The sequence below is a fragment of the Pipistrellus hanaki genome (assembly GCF_964339955.1).
Source record: "Pipistrellus hanaki genome assembly, chromosome: 3".
NCBI classification, from domain to species: domain Eukaryota; kingdom Metazoa; phylum Chordata; class Mammalia; order Chiroptera; family Vespertilionidae; genus Pipistrellus; species Pipistrellus hanaki.
The window spans coordinates 185,310,847-185,326,585 of record NC_140505.1 but is presented as its reverse complement, the minus strand read 5'-3'; the positions used below and the strand labels follow the sequence as shown (position 1 = coordinate 185,326,585).

The 15,739-nt window shown below is 62.1% G+C and overlaps 1 protein-coding gene across 3 annotated transcripts in view; it reads right to left on the bottom strand.

Moving 5' to 3' along the window:
- CACNA1I (calcium voltage-gated channel subunit alpha1 I) overlaps positions 1 to 15,739 on the bottom strand; it is a 99,403-nt gene that overhangs the window by 68,674 nt on the left and 14,990 nt on the right. For all 3 annotated transcript variants that reach the window (XM_084880007.1, XM_084880009.1, XM_084880008.1), the window contains exons 3-4: positions 773 to 885; positions 133 to 266 (exon numbers count right to left, since the gene is read on the bottom strand). In XM_084880007.1, the coding sequence (XP_084736133.1) occupies positions 133 to 266; positions 773 to 885 (247 nt within the window). The remainder of the gene's footprint in view (positions 1 to 132; positions 267 to 772; positions 886 to 15,739) is intronic.

Genomic DNA, 15,739 nt, shown 5'->3' with positions numbered 1-15,739 from the left:
CCCTCAGCCTGGCTCAGAGGTGCCCTCAGCCTGGCTCAGAGGTGCCCTCAGCCTGGCTCAGGGGTGCCCTCAGCCTGGCTCAGAGGTGCCCTCGGAAACCGCAGCTCCTGCCCGGCCAGCGGCACCACCTACCCGGCCATGACGATGAAGAAGTCCAGGCGGTTCCACGTGTCCCCCAGGTAGCACTTCTTGCCGAAGATGCCCAGGGCCACCATCTTGAGCACCATCTCCATGGCGAAGAAGATGAAGATGAAGTCGTCGAAGACCTGCCGGGTGGAGGGAGGCGAGAAGCAGGGGGCAGAGTGAGGTCACTGCGAGACCAGGAGGAGGGGAGAGGTGGGGCTGGACTTGGGCAAAGGCCCGGAGAGGAGGATGGTGACAGAGAACTGGTGAAACCAGCTGGGCATGAGGAGGAGGAGGACAGGTGGGGGGGATGGCTTGGCTGTGCCTAGTGCTACTTGTGGGGGTGCGGGGGGGAGGAGGGGGAAAGGCACAGGGCATTGTGGGCAAGTGGGTGGAGCATTGTGTGTAGGTAGGTGCTGGGTGGGGAGGGGTGGGGCATCGTGGGTAGGTGGGTGCAGGATGGGGAGGGGTGGGGCATCATGGGTAGGTGGGTGCAGGTGAGGAGGGGGCATGATGGGTAAGTAGGTGCAGGTGGGGAGGAGTAGAGCATTATGGGTAGGTGGGTGCAGGGTGGGGAGGAGTAGAGCATAGTGGGTAGGTGGTGCAGGTGGAAGGGCACAGTGGTGGGCAGGGCGGGCCGGGCGCTCACCTGCAGGATCTTGCAGCGCTCCGACAGGCAGTCCATGTCGTCGCATGGCTGGTACATGCCGAGCGTCACGCAGTTGAGCAGGATGACCAGCATGCTGACACATTCAAACCACGTGCTCAGAGTCAAGGACGAGTCAGTGAGACCGAGTGCATCCCGGAAGGTAATCCCCCCACTGCCTCACAGGCACCCCCATTCCTGTTCTTCCGAGTTCTCAAAGGACCTTGGAGCCAGCCCACGCCCTCACCACAGACATGGCCACACGTGCCAAACCTGCCAGAGAACCCAGACCTCCCCGAGCCACCCTGCCCTGCGGGACCCACCACCTCCCGCCCCGCCTGAGAGCTCCCTTCGGGCCCAGGAAGGAGGGGCCCCTCGGCCTGGCTGGCAGCCATCTCTGAGCTATGAGGGCATCCCCACCTCTGACCACATCCCTCTGCCTCCCCCCGCCCCCCGTACCCTTCCACCCCTCCCCCATCTCTCCCCTCCCCTGACCCATGCCCCCTCCACCTCTGCCCAAGGCCTGATCTGGAGCCTGCAGAGGCCGGTCCGGTGTGCCTGGCACTGGCCGATACCCGAGTCCCCCTCTCCTCACCTGTGGTTGGATTACAGCTCATCTCCAGGCCCCGGGTGTCCGTACCAGGCCCCCCGCCCCCAGCCCCTGCGCCCAGCGAGGTGGGCCAGCCCAGGCAGAAAGCCTCCTGCGGCCCAGGGGGCAGAGGGCATCCCTCCACCAGCCCTGGGCAGGCCAGCCCCCGGGGCCAGGGGCTTGGCGTTCACGGCTGGCAGGGACGGGCACCTAGGAACGTCTGTTGCATAAGTAAGTCCATCTCCCTGGGCCCTGCCCACGCGGACCCTGGGAGCCTTCGGTGTATCCAGACGAGAACCCTCACTCCTCAATCTCACAGCCTCGCTCTGAGCTCCGAGGTGGCCACACCAGCCTGACCCTCAGCCGGATCCCACCCGAGGGGCGCCGAGCACCTCCTGCCTGGTGGGAAACTGGCTTGGTTTCCTTGGTAACAGCCTCCCTCCCATCCCGGGGGCCCCGGCTCACCTTGGGATGCTGCCTGCCCTCCGCCTCCCGCTCAGACCCTCCTTGCCCCAGCCCTGCTCCTTCCTGCCGCCCCACCCCGCTGCCACTCTCCCGCCACAGCCTGTAATTAATCTCCGTCGCTGCCAGGGCCCCCTTCTAGCCCGAGAAGCGCTCCGGCGGCAGCCTCATCATTAATTAACTTTTTTAAAGTTCAAACGTTCTAATTACCCATCCCCCCAGCTCTCCCCGCTGTCTGTCGTGCTCTCCCGCCTTCAGCCTCCTCCTCGGCTCCCTCTGCCCTTCCTGCCGGTTTCAAGTTCAACGTGCACTTCACAGGGGTCTCTCCCAGGAGCCTGGTGCCCCCACTTCTCCCTCAGGACCCCTGAGCCCATTTTACAGATGAGAAAAACTGAGGCTCAGAGGACCCAGGGGCCTCTCCAGCGTCACACAGCTGGAACGTATGAGAGCGGAGAGTCACACAGGCCTGCTGGGCTCCACGGCCAGGGTCTCCTCCAGGACACATGGCCTGTCCCTGCCTGGGGCCACCCTCTGTCCCCTGAGTCTTCGGCCCGTCCATCCTCGGCGGCTCTCACCGGGACCCCGCACAGCCTCCCCTCTGCCCTCTGATCTCCCCACACGATATCCAGGCACACTGTGTGCCCACACTGTCAGAGCGCTGTGCAGTGCTGACTCCTTTAAGCCTGGCAGCACTATTTTTACAAACGAGGAAACGAAGACAAAAGGGGGGTGTGATTTGCCCAAGGTCACCAGCTGGGAAAGGGCAGGGCTGGAACACCAACCCGGAGCCTGCTTTTCTTGTCCCCACGCGGTTCTGCCAGATTAATCTGCCTGAGCAACGCCGAGTGCCTCTCCCTGTTCAGAAACCTGCCATGTTCCCAGCACCCCCCTCAGCTTGACACCAAGGCCCCTAGACCGGTCTTAGTGAATTCCTGCGACCTCACCTCCCTCTGGCCTTGGCCTATCTATACTAATAAAAGGGTAATGTGCAAATTGGTCACGACGCCCTCACAGTAACAACCGAACAGCAGGCTTCGTGGGGCGACCAGGACGGCAGGGGGGTTAGCCAGGGACAACCAAATGACTGGCCAGCAGACTGCGTGGGGTGACCAGGCCAGCAGGAGGGTCACTAAGGGGCGACCAGGCTGGCAGAGGGGGGCAGTTGGGGATGACCAGGCTGGCAGGGGGGGAGGGGGCAGTTAGGGGTGATCAGGCTGGAAGGCAGAGGCCATTAGGGGTGATCAGGCTGGTGGGGGGGGGGCAGTTAGGGGCGATCAGGCTGGTAGGCAGGTAAGCAGTTAGGAGCCAGCGGTCCCAGATTGTGAGGGGTGTGTCTGACTGCCAGGACCGAGCAGAAACCAGCAGTCAGACATCCCTCAAGGAGTCCAGGATTGGTGAGGTGCCAGGCTGGGCTGAGGGGGACCCCCCCATGCACAAATTTCATGCACCAGGCCTCTAGTATATACAATACATATACACACACATATACATATACATATACATATACGTATACATATACATATACATATACATATACATATACGTGTGTGTGTGTGTGTGTGTGTGTGTGTGGTTTATTAATTTCAGAGAGAGGAAGGGAGAGGGAGAGAGAGATAGAAACATTGATGATCAGAGCAAATCATCGATTGGCTGCCTCCTGCACACCCCACAGTGGGGATCAAGCCCACAACTCAGGCATGTGCCCTGACTGGGAATCGAACCGTGACCTCCTGTTTCATAGGTCTACACTCAACCACTGAGCCACACTGGCCGGGCTGCACGGAACTCCATGCTGTCCCCAAGCACAGCCTGCATGCACTTTCCCTTCCCTCTACCATGACCCCAGGCCAACTCCGCCTCACCCTTCACTGCTCACCTCTTCCCAAAGCTTCCCTGGAAGCTCCTCTCACCACTCCCAGGCCGCGGTCCCGCCTCCTCTCTGGGAATGCTCCCTGCTCGCCTGGTCTAGCTGGTATCACAGTCATGAACTTGGCAATAGCCCCTCGGGACATGGCCCCAGATGTCACCACCTCCCGCTGGGTGCAGACGGGGAAGCGGGCCTGGCCAGCTGGAGTGACTTGCCCAAGGTCACCCAGTCCATGAGCAGCCCCAACGGTCTGACGAGGTGGTGCCCGCAGCGGCTGCATGGCGCTGCCTCCGTGGTTTGGGCAGCTCGCCTCGACACCGAGTCCCTCGAGGGGCCAGATGGATCGGCTTTCACCTCTAGATTGCTCGGCGGCGGACACACGGGGATGGACAGCCTCAGCCCGGCCCCAAGGCGCTCGGGGAAATCCCAGATGGCAGAGCCCGGGCCCTTGCCAAGAGCCTGTGCGGCTCAGAAGTCAGGCCAGAGCTGGCATCGCTGCCCAAGGTTCCTGACATGCTCCCCACTGGCCCGGGGATCAAAGGCAGCAGCCCTGGGAGCCGGGCCGGATCACAGGGCGTGGGGAGGGAGGCTGGCAGGGCGGCGAGGTCCCAGCCCGTGGGCTCCAGGCCTGGCCCGGCGCCTGACGGTCCATGAGTCACTGGAGAGCTCAGAGAGGCAGCTGGGCAGGCTCTGGGGCGCTGGGACCATGTGAGGGAGGACAGAGGCCCTAGGAGGGCGGTCCGGGTTCCTGGGTGATGGGGAGGCAGGGCCTTGGGTGCCAGCTCCTCACTGCCTCACACAGCAAGGCCCCCGCCTGGCATGTGAGGCTGTGCAGGTGCCACCCTGCCACTGTGCCCACTCATGGCTCAGGCCTCACTCCTGTCGGGGTGACCTTGTCACAGAACAACCCCACCCAGGCCTCAGAGCCTCTGGTCCGGGCGCCCGCTGTGCATGGGAGACGGAGGGCAGAGAGCCAGCAAGGAGACACGGTGAGCCGAAGTGAAGGGACCTTCAGACTCCTCACCCAGGGGTCCCCGAGCCAGGCTGGATTCCACACCCACTGACACCCCAGGTCTCCCCAGCGCCCAGGCTCCGTGCAGGTGCCATCGGCTCAGCGCGGCCGCGTTTGGGCGTTTGAAGCCGATCAGGTCCCTGGCGGGCAGGTGCTGTGAGGAACCCGGATGGGGAAACATCAATGGCGATCCAACGGGCAGCTCCCTTGGCAGGAAAGCCTTCCCAGCACGCCCCTGGCTGGGGAGGAAACCACTACAGTGGCCCTGGGGCTGCTCTGAACCCCCAACCCACTCCCCACCCACACCCCAGCTCAGCCCCACCTCCAGCCAACCCCTATCTGTGGCCAAGGCCCTAACCCCCCATCTCATTTCCCTGCCCTGCCTCCCTCTCCCCCCCACTCCCTCATTGTCCCCCCACCCCCACCCTGCCCAGGTCCTCAGGTCCTGGGAACTGGGGCCAAGGAGCCTGGCAGAGAGTCAATGGGCAGGTATTGAGTGGCCGCTGTGTGCCAGGCACCAGATTAACAGCAGCGAAGATGGCAAACATTTCTCAAGTGTTCTTGAGCGTTTGTATGTCAAGGAGCTTTCTAATCACACTGCATGCATTATCTCATTTAACCTCACCGCAAACAATGAGGCCGGGAGCCCAGAGGCCCAGACACAGGCCCTGTAGCCACGGGTGCTGGGAGCAGAAACAGCCCCTCTCTCTGCCAGCCACGCCTGTAACCGGCCCGGGGTCTCTTGTCCTTTGGCCTTTGGGAGAAAATAACAAAACAAACTCGCCAGCAGAGGACTGGGAGCCCAGGCTGGCCCTGTCTGCCCGTTACGTAACACGGCCTTGGATAGCAATGAGACGCTAGGCCGGCCCCTCAGGTGGACGTCCGCCTCACAGCGAGCTCCCTCTTCACGCACAGCCTTTCCAAATCCCGGTTCCCTCAGGCCTGGCAATGAGGAAAGTCGCCCGGGAACTTCAGCAAACTTCCCTAAAACTGGCAGGTACTACTGCTACACCCCCCCACCCCCATTTTACAGATAAGGAAACGGAGGCACCGAGAGCTGGTCCCCGAGCTCCAGTCACACACAGCCGCCCCGGTTCACACAGCTGTCACGTGGCAGGGGCAGGATGGGAACCTGCCTCTTGCTGACTCCAAATCCCACACTCTCAGCCACGTGCCCTGTGGACCCTAGGCACGGGGCCTGGAGCGTGTGGGCCCCTGGATGGCACGCGTTTGGTGGACCACTCGCTCGCTTTTCCTTTCTCGCCCACACTGGTGCCGCCCGAGCAGGCCTGGGTCCGCCGTGAGCTCAGCAGCAGCCCATCTGCCGGCGCCTCATGGGTAAGGAAGGGGCTATTCCACCCCTGCGTGGTGGGGAAGGAGGCCCTGTCTGCAGGAGACGGAGGGAGGGGTGCTGGACTCAGAGCCCCCGTAAGCAGCTGAGCTGGACCAGAACCCTAACTCCAACCCGGGTCCTGGCTGCAGAGTCTTGGGAAGGCCGGGATGTGAGTTAGGGAGACAGAGTCACCGGGAAGGCACCACGCCAGGGGTCCCCTCAAAACTCCCACTCCCCGGAGAGAAGAGTGAGACCACACGGAGGAGCAGTGCCTGACACCCCAGCAGGCCCCTCGGGCCAGCCTCCTCTCCGGGAGCCCGAGCCAGAGACCTACACGGTCACCATGGCAACCACCCCCCTCCATCCTGTGGGCCCAGCTGACAGTCACAGTTTCTGTAATGGGGGTGGGGGGAAGGCCCTCTGGAAGGATGGGTGGGGGTGAGAGGTGGGGGAGTGGACGGGTTTGGCTGGGTCGGCCACATTTGTTTTTATTTCTATCAAATCTGAAATCTAATCCATTTCCCAGGGTGGGCCTCCGTTGCCTAAATGAACCAAGCAGAGAACGGAGGCTGGGGGCTGCGTCCTGCTGGACCAGGGAGGCAGGGAAGCGGGGCCAGCCTCTGCAGGGGGGTCCCTCCCCGCCGGTCCCCAGGGCTCCGAGGATGGGAGCTCTTCCTGGGCCTTCCCTGGCTGGGTCTGCGGCTGGTCTCCGGGTCTCGGCCCAGCTCCGTGCCCCTCGGGCAGGGGCACAAGCACTGCGTCCGTGTTCCGAGAGCGTGTCCTGACCCAGGGCCCCGAATGTGAGGTCGTACAGCCTCGTGGTGGTGACAGGGGCTACCATTTTGAATGTGCTCCAGGCCCTGGGCTTTACAGAGGATATCCACTCACTCACTCACTCATTCATTCATTCATTCATTCACTCAATCAATCAATTTATCTTTATGAGCAATGGCCACTGGACAGCTTCTTGGCAGCTTCTATTAAAGCAGAACGGGGGCCCTTGCTAGGACCCAGCAGTGCCACTCCTGGGTCCACACTCCAGCCAAACACCCACGTAAGTCCGCCAAAAGGCACCCGTTACTCCTAACAGCCCCAACCTAACAGGGGACAGCTCAAGGGCCCCCCAGCAGGAGAGTGAGTCAGGCAGCAGGTTTTAACGAGGGGTGATTTTGACCCCAAGAACACGTGGCCATGTCTGGAGGCGTTTTGATTGTCACGCCCGGGGAGGTGGAGCACTAGCATGGAGTGAGCAGAAAACAGGGATGATCTCAACCCCCCGCAATGCACAGAACAGTCCCCCACTAAGAAGTCCCCGGCCCCAAATGTCAGCAGTGCCAAGGCTGAGAGCCCATGGGGTCCACCCATTGAATGGAATACTACACAGCAAGGAAAAAGGACCAACTGCCAGTACGTGCAACGGCATGGAGAGCATCGGAGAGCAAATAGCGGGTGAGCCCACGTACGTAAAGGGAAAGATCAGGCAGAGTTAACCTGCATCAGTGGTCGGCAAACTCATCAGTCCACAGAGCCAAATATCCCAAATATCAACAGTACAGCGATTGGAATTTCTCTGGAGAGCCACATTTTTTAAACTTAAACTTCTTCTAACGCCACTTCTTCAACATAGACTCGCCCAGGCCGTGGCATTTTGTGGAAGAGCCACACTCCAGGGGCCAAAGAGCTGTTGCATGTGGCTCGCGAGCCACCGTTTGCCGACCACAGACCTAGATGAAGGAGGTCCTTACAGCAGTGGTTTTCAGGGAGCGGCCATCAGGGGTGGGAGGGGGAGGGTGCTCCCCGGGCTGGAGACATCCTGCTTGGTCTGAGCGGAGTCAGGAGTGTGTGTGTATAGAAGGACGCCTTGAGCTGGGCATTACGGCTGGAGAGCTCTGCCGCATGCAGGCTTGACCTCAATAAAACGTGCAACGAAAAACAACGGAGCGCAGCTGCCGTGAGGAACAATAAAAACGCAACGATTAAAGAGAGCACAGGCACCTGCTGGGGCGCCAGCTGCCGCAGCCCCCACCGGCGCCTTCACCGCCACCCGCGAGGGAGGGGTGTCACCCCCGTTCCACCAGCTTGTCCGAGGCCCCCTGAGGGACAGAGCCGGGATGTACCCGCGCCGTCTCCCCTACATGTAAGGACTTGTTCTGCCCACGCCCTCGGCGGCCTGGGGGACAGGCCTGGCAGCCCATCGCACCCACTTCGCAGATGAGAAAATGAAGGCCCGGGATGGCGGGACTTGCCCACGGCGACACGGCGGCCGAGCTGGACAGAAAGCAGCCTCTCAGAGTGGGCAGACCCGCTGGGCAGGTGGTCCTCAGCCCCTGTCCCCTGCCACGTCTCCAGCGACCAGGGGCCCCCCACAGGCCACGCAGCCCTGCCCAGGCTGGCCGGCTCCGCTTATAAGCCACGGGCCCCCTCGATGGGCTGAGATCCCTTAGGCAGGGGGAGGGGACAGGGAGTGTGTTCTCCCTTCCCCGTCCCTGCGCCTCCCCCGCACCCGCACCCCGTGTCTTTAATCACCCATAATTTGAAAACTCGTTGAATCTGGCCAGAGTGTCTGGTTCCCAGATGTCCGCAGGCCGCAGTGCCCAGCGCGACAGCCGGCGTGGGGGAGTGGATGACGCGGGCCAGGGCTGCCAGCAGCGGAGGAAGCCGGGGCGGGTGGTCCAGGGAGGAAGCTCCAGCCAGGAGCCGCTCCAGACGCCACCGCGTCGGCCTCTGTGAGAACAGCGGCCCCGTCCCACCAGAGTCCCGGGCGGGGGTGGCAGGCACCTCCCCGGGGCCCACAGCCCGTGGGCGAGCCGGTCTCAGGAGCCGCCACCCACAGGAAGAGGTGCCCGCAGGGAGGCCCCCAGAGTCCTGGGCGGGGGGGGGGGGGGTAGGCGCCTCCCCGGGACCCACAGCACCTTGGACGCCCCCCTTACAGCAGCTCTGAGCTGAGCGTGGTCTGTCCTGGCCTCTCGCTCCTCCCCCCCGCCCCCCCAGGCTGAGCTCCCGTGGGCAGCGTGGCCACCCTCCTCTGGGCAGATGCTCAGGCTGCAGCCTCAGAGGAGAGACCTGTCACGCGGAGGCACCAGGGAGGCTGAGGTGGGACTTCTGCGCTGGAGGGCTGTGCAGCCTCCTCCCACCCTGCATGCCCCCCCCTCCCCGCTTTAACGTGGGCTCCGCATGCATTTAGTCAACACCCCCACTGGGCGAGGCCTGCACCGGCTCTGGGGACCCCAAAGAAGAAGACAAGGCCCCTGCCCCCCAGAAACCATCAGCACACACTCAGCGGGGACACAGAGAGATCCCGGGCTGGATGCAGGGTGACAGCCTCCCTCGGCCTCCTGGGTACCTGTCCCCGCCACACGTCTCCCCTGCCAGCCCTGACCACATACATGTACGCATACACATGGGCATCCCTTCCTGCACCCTACACACCGCCACACGTGACACCCGCCTGGACCTGGGGGCCAGCAGCAGTGGGCACGGCCCACCCTCTCCCTCACAATGGTGCCTCTCACCCCCCTGTGCCCCTGGGAAGCTCAGGAGCCCCTTGTCGGAGTGATGTTTGACCTGCAGGGTTTTTAACGCTCAGGGTTAGAAAGGAGGGAAGCCAGTGATGTTAAAATAGTTGTCAAAATTTTTTTTTCAAAACTCAAATTTGTGTTAGAGAACTATACGCACTCCATTGTCACCGCAGTGAGGAGGCGGAGCGGGCGGTGGGCGGGCCGGGTGGCTGGGGAGCCCGGGGACGGCGGGGACAGTCCCGGGAGCTGCCACCATCCCTCTGTGGTTTGTGACGCCGTTGGCCATACTCCCCAGACCACCAAGTTGTTCCCCTGCCCCTCCCACCCCTGTGAGTAAACCCCAACCACCACCAGTCCCGGAAACTGTCCAGACTAGAACCCTCCGTCTCCCTCTCCCTCCTGCCACATCCATCCCAGAGCTCTGTCCATTTCAGCACAGAAATCTCTGCCTCCAGCTGCTCCTCAGCATCCCCGCTGCCCCAGGCGGACGGCACCCTCACTCAGGAGTCTCCTCCTCCCCGTGCCTCCTGTGACACATCCACACAGCAGCCAGGGCTCCTCCAGAGCCAACGGCTTCTGTGGCTCCCTGTGGCTTCCAGGGCGTTTCCCAACTCCTGGGCGTGGCTCTCCAGGCCTTTGGATAAGGGTTCTTGGCTGGACCGTGGGCAAGGTGGGTGGATGAGTGCATGAGTGTAAGGTGGGGTAGATGGGTGGGGCAGATGAATGGAGAAGAGCTAGGAAGATTGATGGATGGATGGATGGACAGATGGATGGGTAGATGGGTGGGTGGATGGATGGATGGATGGATGGGTGGGTGGATGGGTGGGTGGATGGATGGGTTAAGTAGGTGGGTGGGTGGATAAATGGATGGGTGAGTGGGAGCCTTCTCTCCTCTCTCCTGGAGAAGCCAGGCACAGCCTGTGGGCACACTGCTCTGTCCACCTCCCTGCCCCCCCAGCCCTCTTTCCCCCAATCCCTCACATTCACACAGCACCTCAGTCAGCCAAGCCTCCTCCTGCCTTCCAATCGAGATGGAAAACGGTGCCCAGAGAGGCCTAGTTGTTTTCCTGGAGTCACACAGCAGTAAGCTGAGCAGCAGGCCTCCTGAGTGTCAGGATTTGAACTTGGGGAGCAAAGAGGGAGTCGGGAGGAGCAGAGCAGAGCTCCACAGGATGGAGGGGGACTGAATGTGGAAGGCGGCCCCACAGAAGAGCTGAAGCCAGGTTCTCGGGAAGACATTGCGGCTGATTAAGAAGACATATTGATTTCTCTCCGAGGGACACAAATGGGGCTGTTTTTCTCCCAACAGGATGGCGACGCGGTCCGAAGGCGGCCGCGGGTCAGAGCCAGCTCCTCACACAGAAGCCAGAGCCCAGGCCCGACGAACGAGTGAAAATCCAATCATGTTTTAAACGCCCCAGGAGGGGCGAACTCCTCATTACCAGCCAGCCCTCTTCCTAATTCTCTGCTCTATATCAATTACTACAAGCTTCCCGGCCGGCCTCGGGGGCTCCGGGGGCAGCGAGGGCCAGGGCTCCGGCCAAGCCGCACTCCGTCATCGCCAGGCTGGCGGCCTGCCCAAGCCCCGCACCTCTCTGGGCCTCGTTTGCCCCGTGGACCATCTCCAGTGCCAGCATGAACGGCACCCAGCACACAGTAGGTCCTTAATGGCGGCCAGTGGGTGACCGTCTTGTCCCGATCTGAGTTCACGACCCTTGTCTCCCAGACACAGTCTTCCCCTTTGCCTTCCAGAATCTGGACACCGAATGTCCTTCCAGACTCAGCCCACACTCCGGGCTGTTATCAGAGTGACTTCCAGTGACTTCCACTCAGCTCAGAAGTCAGTTCTGAGGCAGTTCCACTCAAGTCAGGAACGGTGTCCAGCACAGAGCTCTGGTCCATAAACACTTGTTAAATGAATGAATGCATCAATCAATCAACCAACCAACCAACCAGTATCTGTTGCAAGAGCCTCCTGCCTGGTCTCCCGGCCTCATGCTCTCCCCCTGAAGCAGCCTGCATGTCACTCTAGAAGCAACCATTCCAGTAAATGAACCTTCCCGCGCCCCAGCCCTGCTGGACACCCATCAATGGCTTCCCCATGCCCACACCATCAAGCAGAAGCTCTACCAGCCTGCTTCACGCTGTTCCAGCCACACTAACCTCCTGTCTGTGCTCGGCACTATTCCTCCTGCCTAGAACCCCATCCCTGCCCTGGCCTCCTGGAAAACTCCTACTCATGCAGCAAGACCCAGGCCGCATGCCCGCCGGCCGGTCAGGGGCAGCTCCTGCACCTGCAGCTCTCGTTACACGGACATTTCCACGTGACAGCTCCCGTGAGCTCCCTGAGGGCCAGGCTCTCTCTGGCCACCCGGCCGCCCTGCAGCCTCCGCCCGCCGCCATGCGCACCCCCAGGCACGGCGTGAGGCTGACGCTCACTTTGGAGAAAAACAGCCTTCTCTGCGCCAGATGGCGGGAGACGGACAATTTCCCAGGCATGTGTTGCTCCTTCCAGCAGCGCTCGTCGCCGTCTGGGTGTTCCTGTTAGGCCGGGGCTGGAGGAGGAGGGACACCGCCCCCAGAGAACCCCTTCCCCGGCCACAAGCAGGCTGGTGGGCACAGCTCCGGCCGGAGAATCCGGAGTCCCAAGCTCCAGCCCACCCTGGCATTGCCCACGGCTTAATTCGGGTAAGGCATGCTCCCTTCCTGGGCCTCAGTCTCCCCAGCTGCACAATGGGGAGCTGGCATCCCCCACCCCCGGGCCTGCCACCTCTCGGGAGGTGCTGGGAGGATCTAAGAGGACAGCAGAGGGAGCCCGGGAGGCCTCGGTCCAGGCGAGGGGAGACTGATCCGGGGGTGACCGGGAGCCCCTGAAGCCTCTGAGTGGGGAAAGAATAAACAAAGGAAAGACGGCTGGCAGGAGGGCAGGGCGGCGGACACAGCCCCTCCTGGCACACCGCACTGGCCAGCGTCCACTCAGAGCAGGAGGGCAGGTCTGGAGGAAAGGGTGAGTCCAGCAGAGAAGTGACCCCCCAAAGGGACGCAGCTCTGGGCTCCTGGTCAGGGGTTCTGTCCCCCGTGCAGGGGAAGAGCGGCAGGGCGACACCAGCCGTCACATGGGACAGGAGGGGTGAGACCCCGGGAGCTGCCCGTTTATATGGAAGGGATGGACGGACTCGGCCCCAGATGCTCCGATGGCCACACCACAGGGAGAGGACTCAGGACAGGGGGATGGGGGGAGGCGAGGGGGGACTTCCTGCGAGTCAGGAGCCCTGGGAAAGGTCCCCGAGGCTTGATCCGGGGCCTGAGGCCCACGAGGTGCAGCAGGCTGAGAGGCGGCCTGCAGAGGTCACGGGGCAGCCGGGCCTCCGACCACCAGCAAGGACATGGGGCCCAGCGGTCAGGTGAGAACCCCAGGCGGCTCCCGCCAGCTCCCTGTCAGCCCCTGTATGCAGACGGCTGCCCCTCGGCTCTCAACAATCAATACTGGCCCTGGCTTCTCACCTGACCCTTTGGTGTGGCCAACCAGAGTCCCTGTGACCCCCATTTCACAGATGAGCAAACGGAGGCTAAGCAATGGCCAGAGACTGGTCCCAGGCCCATGGGCCACGAAGCCAGCACAGGTTCACGCAGCGACCAAGCCACAGACCCTGGGCCACCTCTGAGTCTCTCCTCCCCACACCGACCCCCCAGCAGGCACACCTCCAGGCAGACCTCCTCTGGAGGCCCGGCCACCACCTGGGCCGCCATCATCGCCCCGTCCCACAGGCGCCCCCTCGTGAAGGTCTCCCCGGAGCCAGCGTGACCTTCCCCGCACGGAACGCGCTCAGTAAAGCTTGTTGGACGCTCTCCTGAGTGGGCGAGTCAACGGTGGGTGAACGGGAGCCTTCACCCCCCAATAACACGGAACCCCCACAGCGAACGGCACAAGGATGAGACCATGGCCCTGCCCTCTTTCTGTCCCAGGACGGGCCAGGTCAGAGGGTCCCAGCGGCAGGGATGTAGGTCAGGTTGATTGGCAGTGAGAGGACCCACAGAGCCCGCCCAGGCAAGCAGCGGGCCGGAGCCAGGCAGGGGCCAGAGCAGGCAGAAGGGGGCAGAGGGGCAGACGGAAAGCAGGAGCCCAGTGGCAAAGGCACAGGCCTTGCATCCTACAGACAGGAAGACTGAGGGCTAGCGAGGGCCAGGGCGGGGGCGAGGGGGGGAGTGGCAATGACTTGTTCAAAGTCACTGGCAGCGGGCGCCTCTGCCTCCCCACCCAGACTGGCGCCCTCCCCTTGCCCAGCAGAGCAGCAGCCTTCACAGATGACTGGCTTCCCGCCGTGCATGGATGATTCCTGCATGGGCGGTTTGCAAGCAGCAGAAGTGCTGGCTCAGCCCTGGCAGGAGGGGGAGGCAGCACAAGCATGCTGGGCGGGAAGGGGAAGGGACTGCAAACTCCGCGCGGGAGTGGCCCCCGCAGGCCACTGCACGGTGGCTGCAGAATGTCGATGCCGAGAGCCAGGGAGACTGCCTGGCACCGGGAAGCCAACCGCCCTGCCCCAGGGAGTGTGCAGACCCGTGCTGCCCCGGCTCTGCCCGGCCTAGGTGAAAGCTGAAGCTGGGGGTGCAGAGTGATGAAGGCCTCCATCCCAGCTCTGCCACTTCCTGGCTGTGTAACCCTGGAGAGAGGGACTGCACTGCTCTGTGCCTTGTGGTTGGTTGTTTGTTTGCTTGTTTGTTTGTTTACAGAGAGGAAGAGAGAGGGATAGAGAGTTAGAAACATCAATGAGAGAGAATCGTCGACCAGCTGCCTCCTGCACACCCTCTTCTGGGGATGTGCCTGCAACCAAGGTATTATACATGCCCCTGACCGGAATCGAACCTGGGACCCTTCAGTCCACAGGCCAACGTTCTATCCACTGAGCCAAACCGGTTTCGGCTGTGTTTCGCTTTCCACCTGTGCAAAACGGGGCCACCTCTGGGTGGTTACAGGGGTTCAGGGGTCTGATGCAGGCAGCGCAGTGTGTGCCAGCTCTCCTGGCCGCCATGCCAGAGCTCCTCCTCTGTGCTGGGTGCCGCAGGATCCCTCTCACCGTCTAACCCTCCCATTACACAGATGAGAAAACTCGGGCTCGGGCTCGGGGAACCAGAGCGAGGACATGCACCGCTGTGCCTCCCGCGACGCCAGGAAAGGCTCTCCCCGTCTGATCGAGGTGGAAAATAGGTTTCCAACTGATTGGTTCTGCGGCAGAGGCGCCCGCTGGAGGATGCTGTGATGGATTAGCCATGTCTGCACGGATGAGGGCATGGCGACCGGCGGCATAACCGGCACAAATCTGCCTAAATAACGGAGACTGAACCTGATTTTCCCCGGAAACAATGTCCTCTGGAAGCATTATGTTCTATCGGAAGGCTTGATGCCCAGTGTCTCACCGAATCTACCCTGAGCAGAGTGTGCTCAGACACACAGGGCCCCGTTCACCTCTGGGCACAGAAGCTGAGAGAGAAGCCGCACTGAGGCGCTTTTTCTGGTCTGCACGGCTCCATTTTCACCTGGTGCTTATGCAGCTGCTCTGGTCTGCGTTGCCATCCTGGGAAGTGGGGGTGATCACCCTTGCTTGTCAATTGGGGGAAACGAGGGCTCAGAGCGATTAACAAACTGGCCCGCCCTGGTCAGTTTTTCTCAGTGGTTAGAGTCAGCGCTTGGACTGCAGGGTCACGGGTTCGATTCCGATCAAGGGCATGTACCTCAGTTGCAGGCTGAATCCCCAGCCCCGGGTCGGGTGCATGTGGGAGGTAACCCATCGATGTGTCTCTCTCACATTGATGTTTCTCTCTCTCTCTCTCTCTCTCTCTCTCTCTCTCTCTCTCCATTCCCACCCCCTTCCCTTCCACTCTCTCTAGAAATCAATGGGGGAAATTATCCTCGGGTGAGGATCAACAAAACAGGAACAAAAAGAGAAACGGGCCCTCGGTCACACAGCAAACCAGAGGCAGAACCAGCCCCTGGGTCTGCCTGACTCAAGTCCACACAGCAAACCGCTCCCCCCGGAGACCAGCAGTGCAGCTAAGCCTCCGACATCTCAGACCAGAGGCCCCCAGCTGCTGCTCCCGCTTCCAACGACGCAGCCACTCTGCGGCCATGCGGGTGAGCGTGCCTCTCCCCGCGCCGGCCCAGGGCTCTCGGTGAGTCAGGTGGTGACTCAG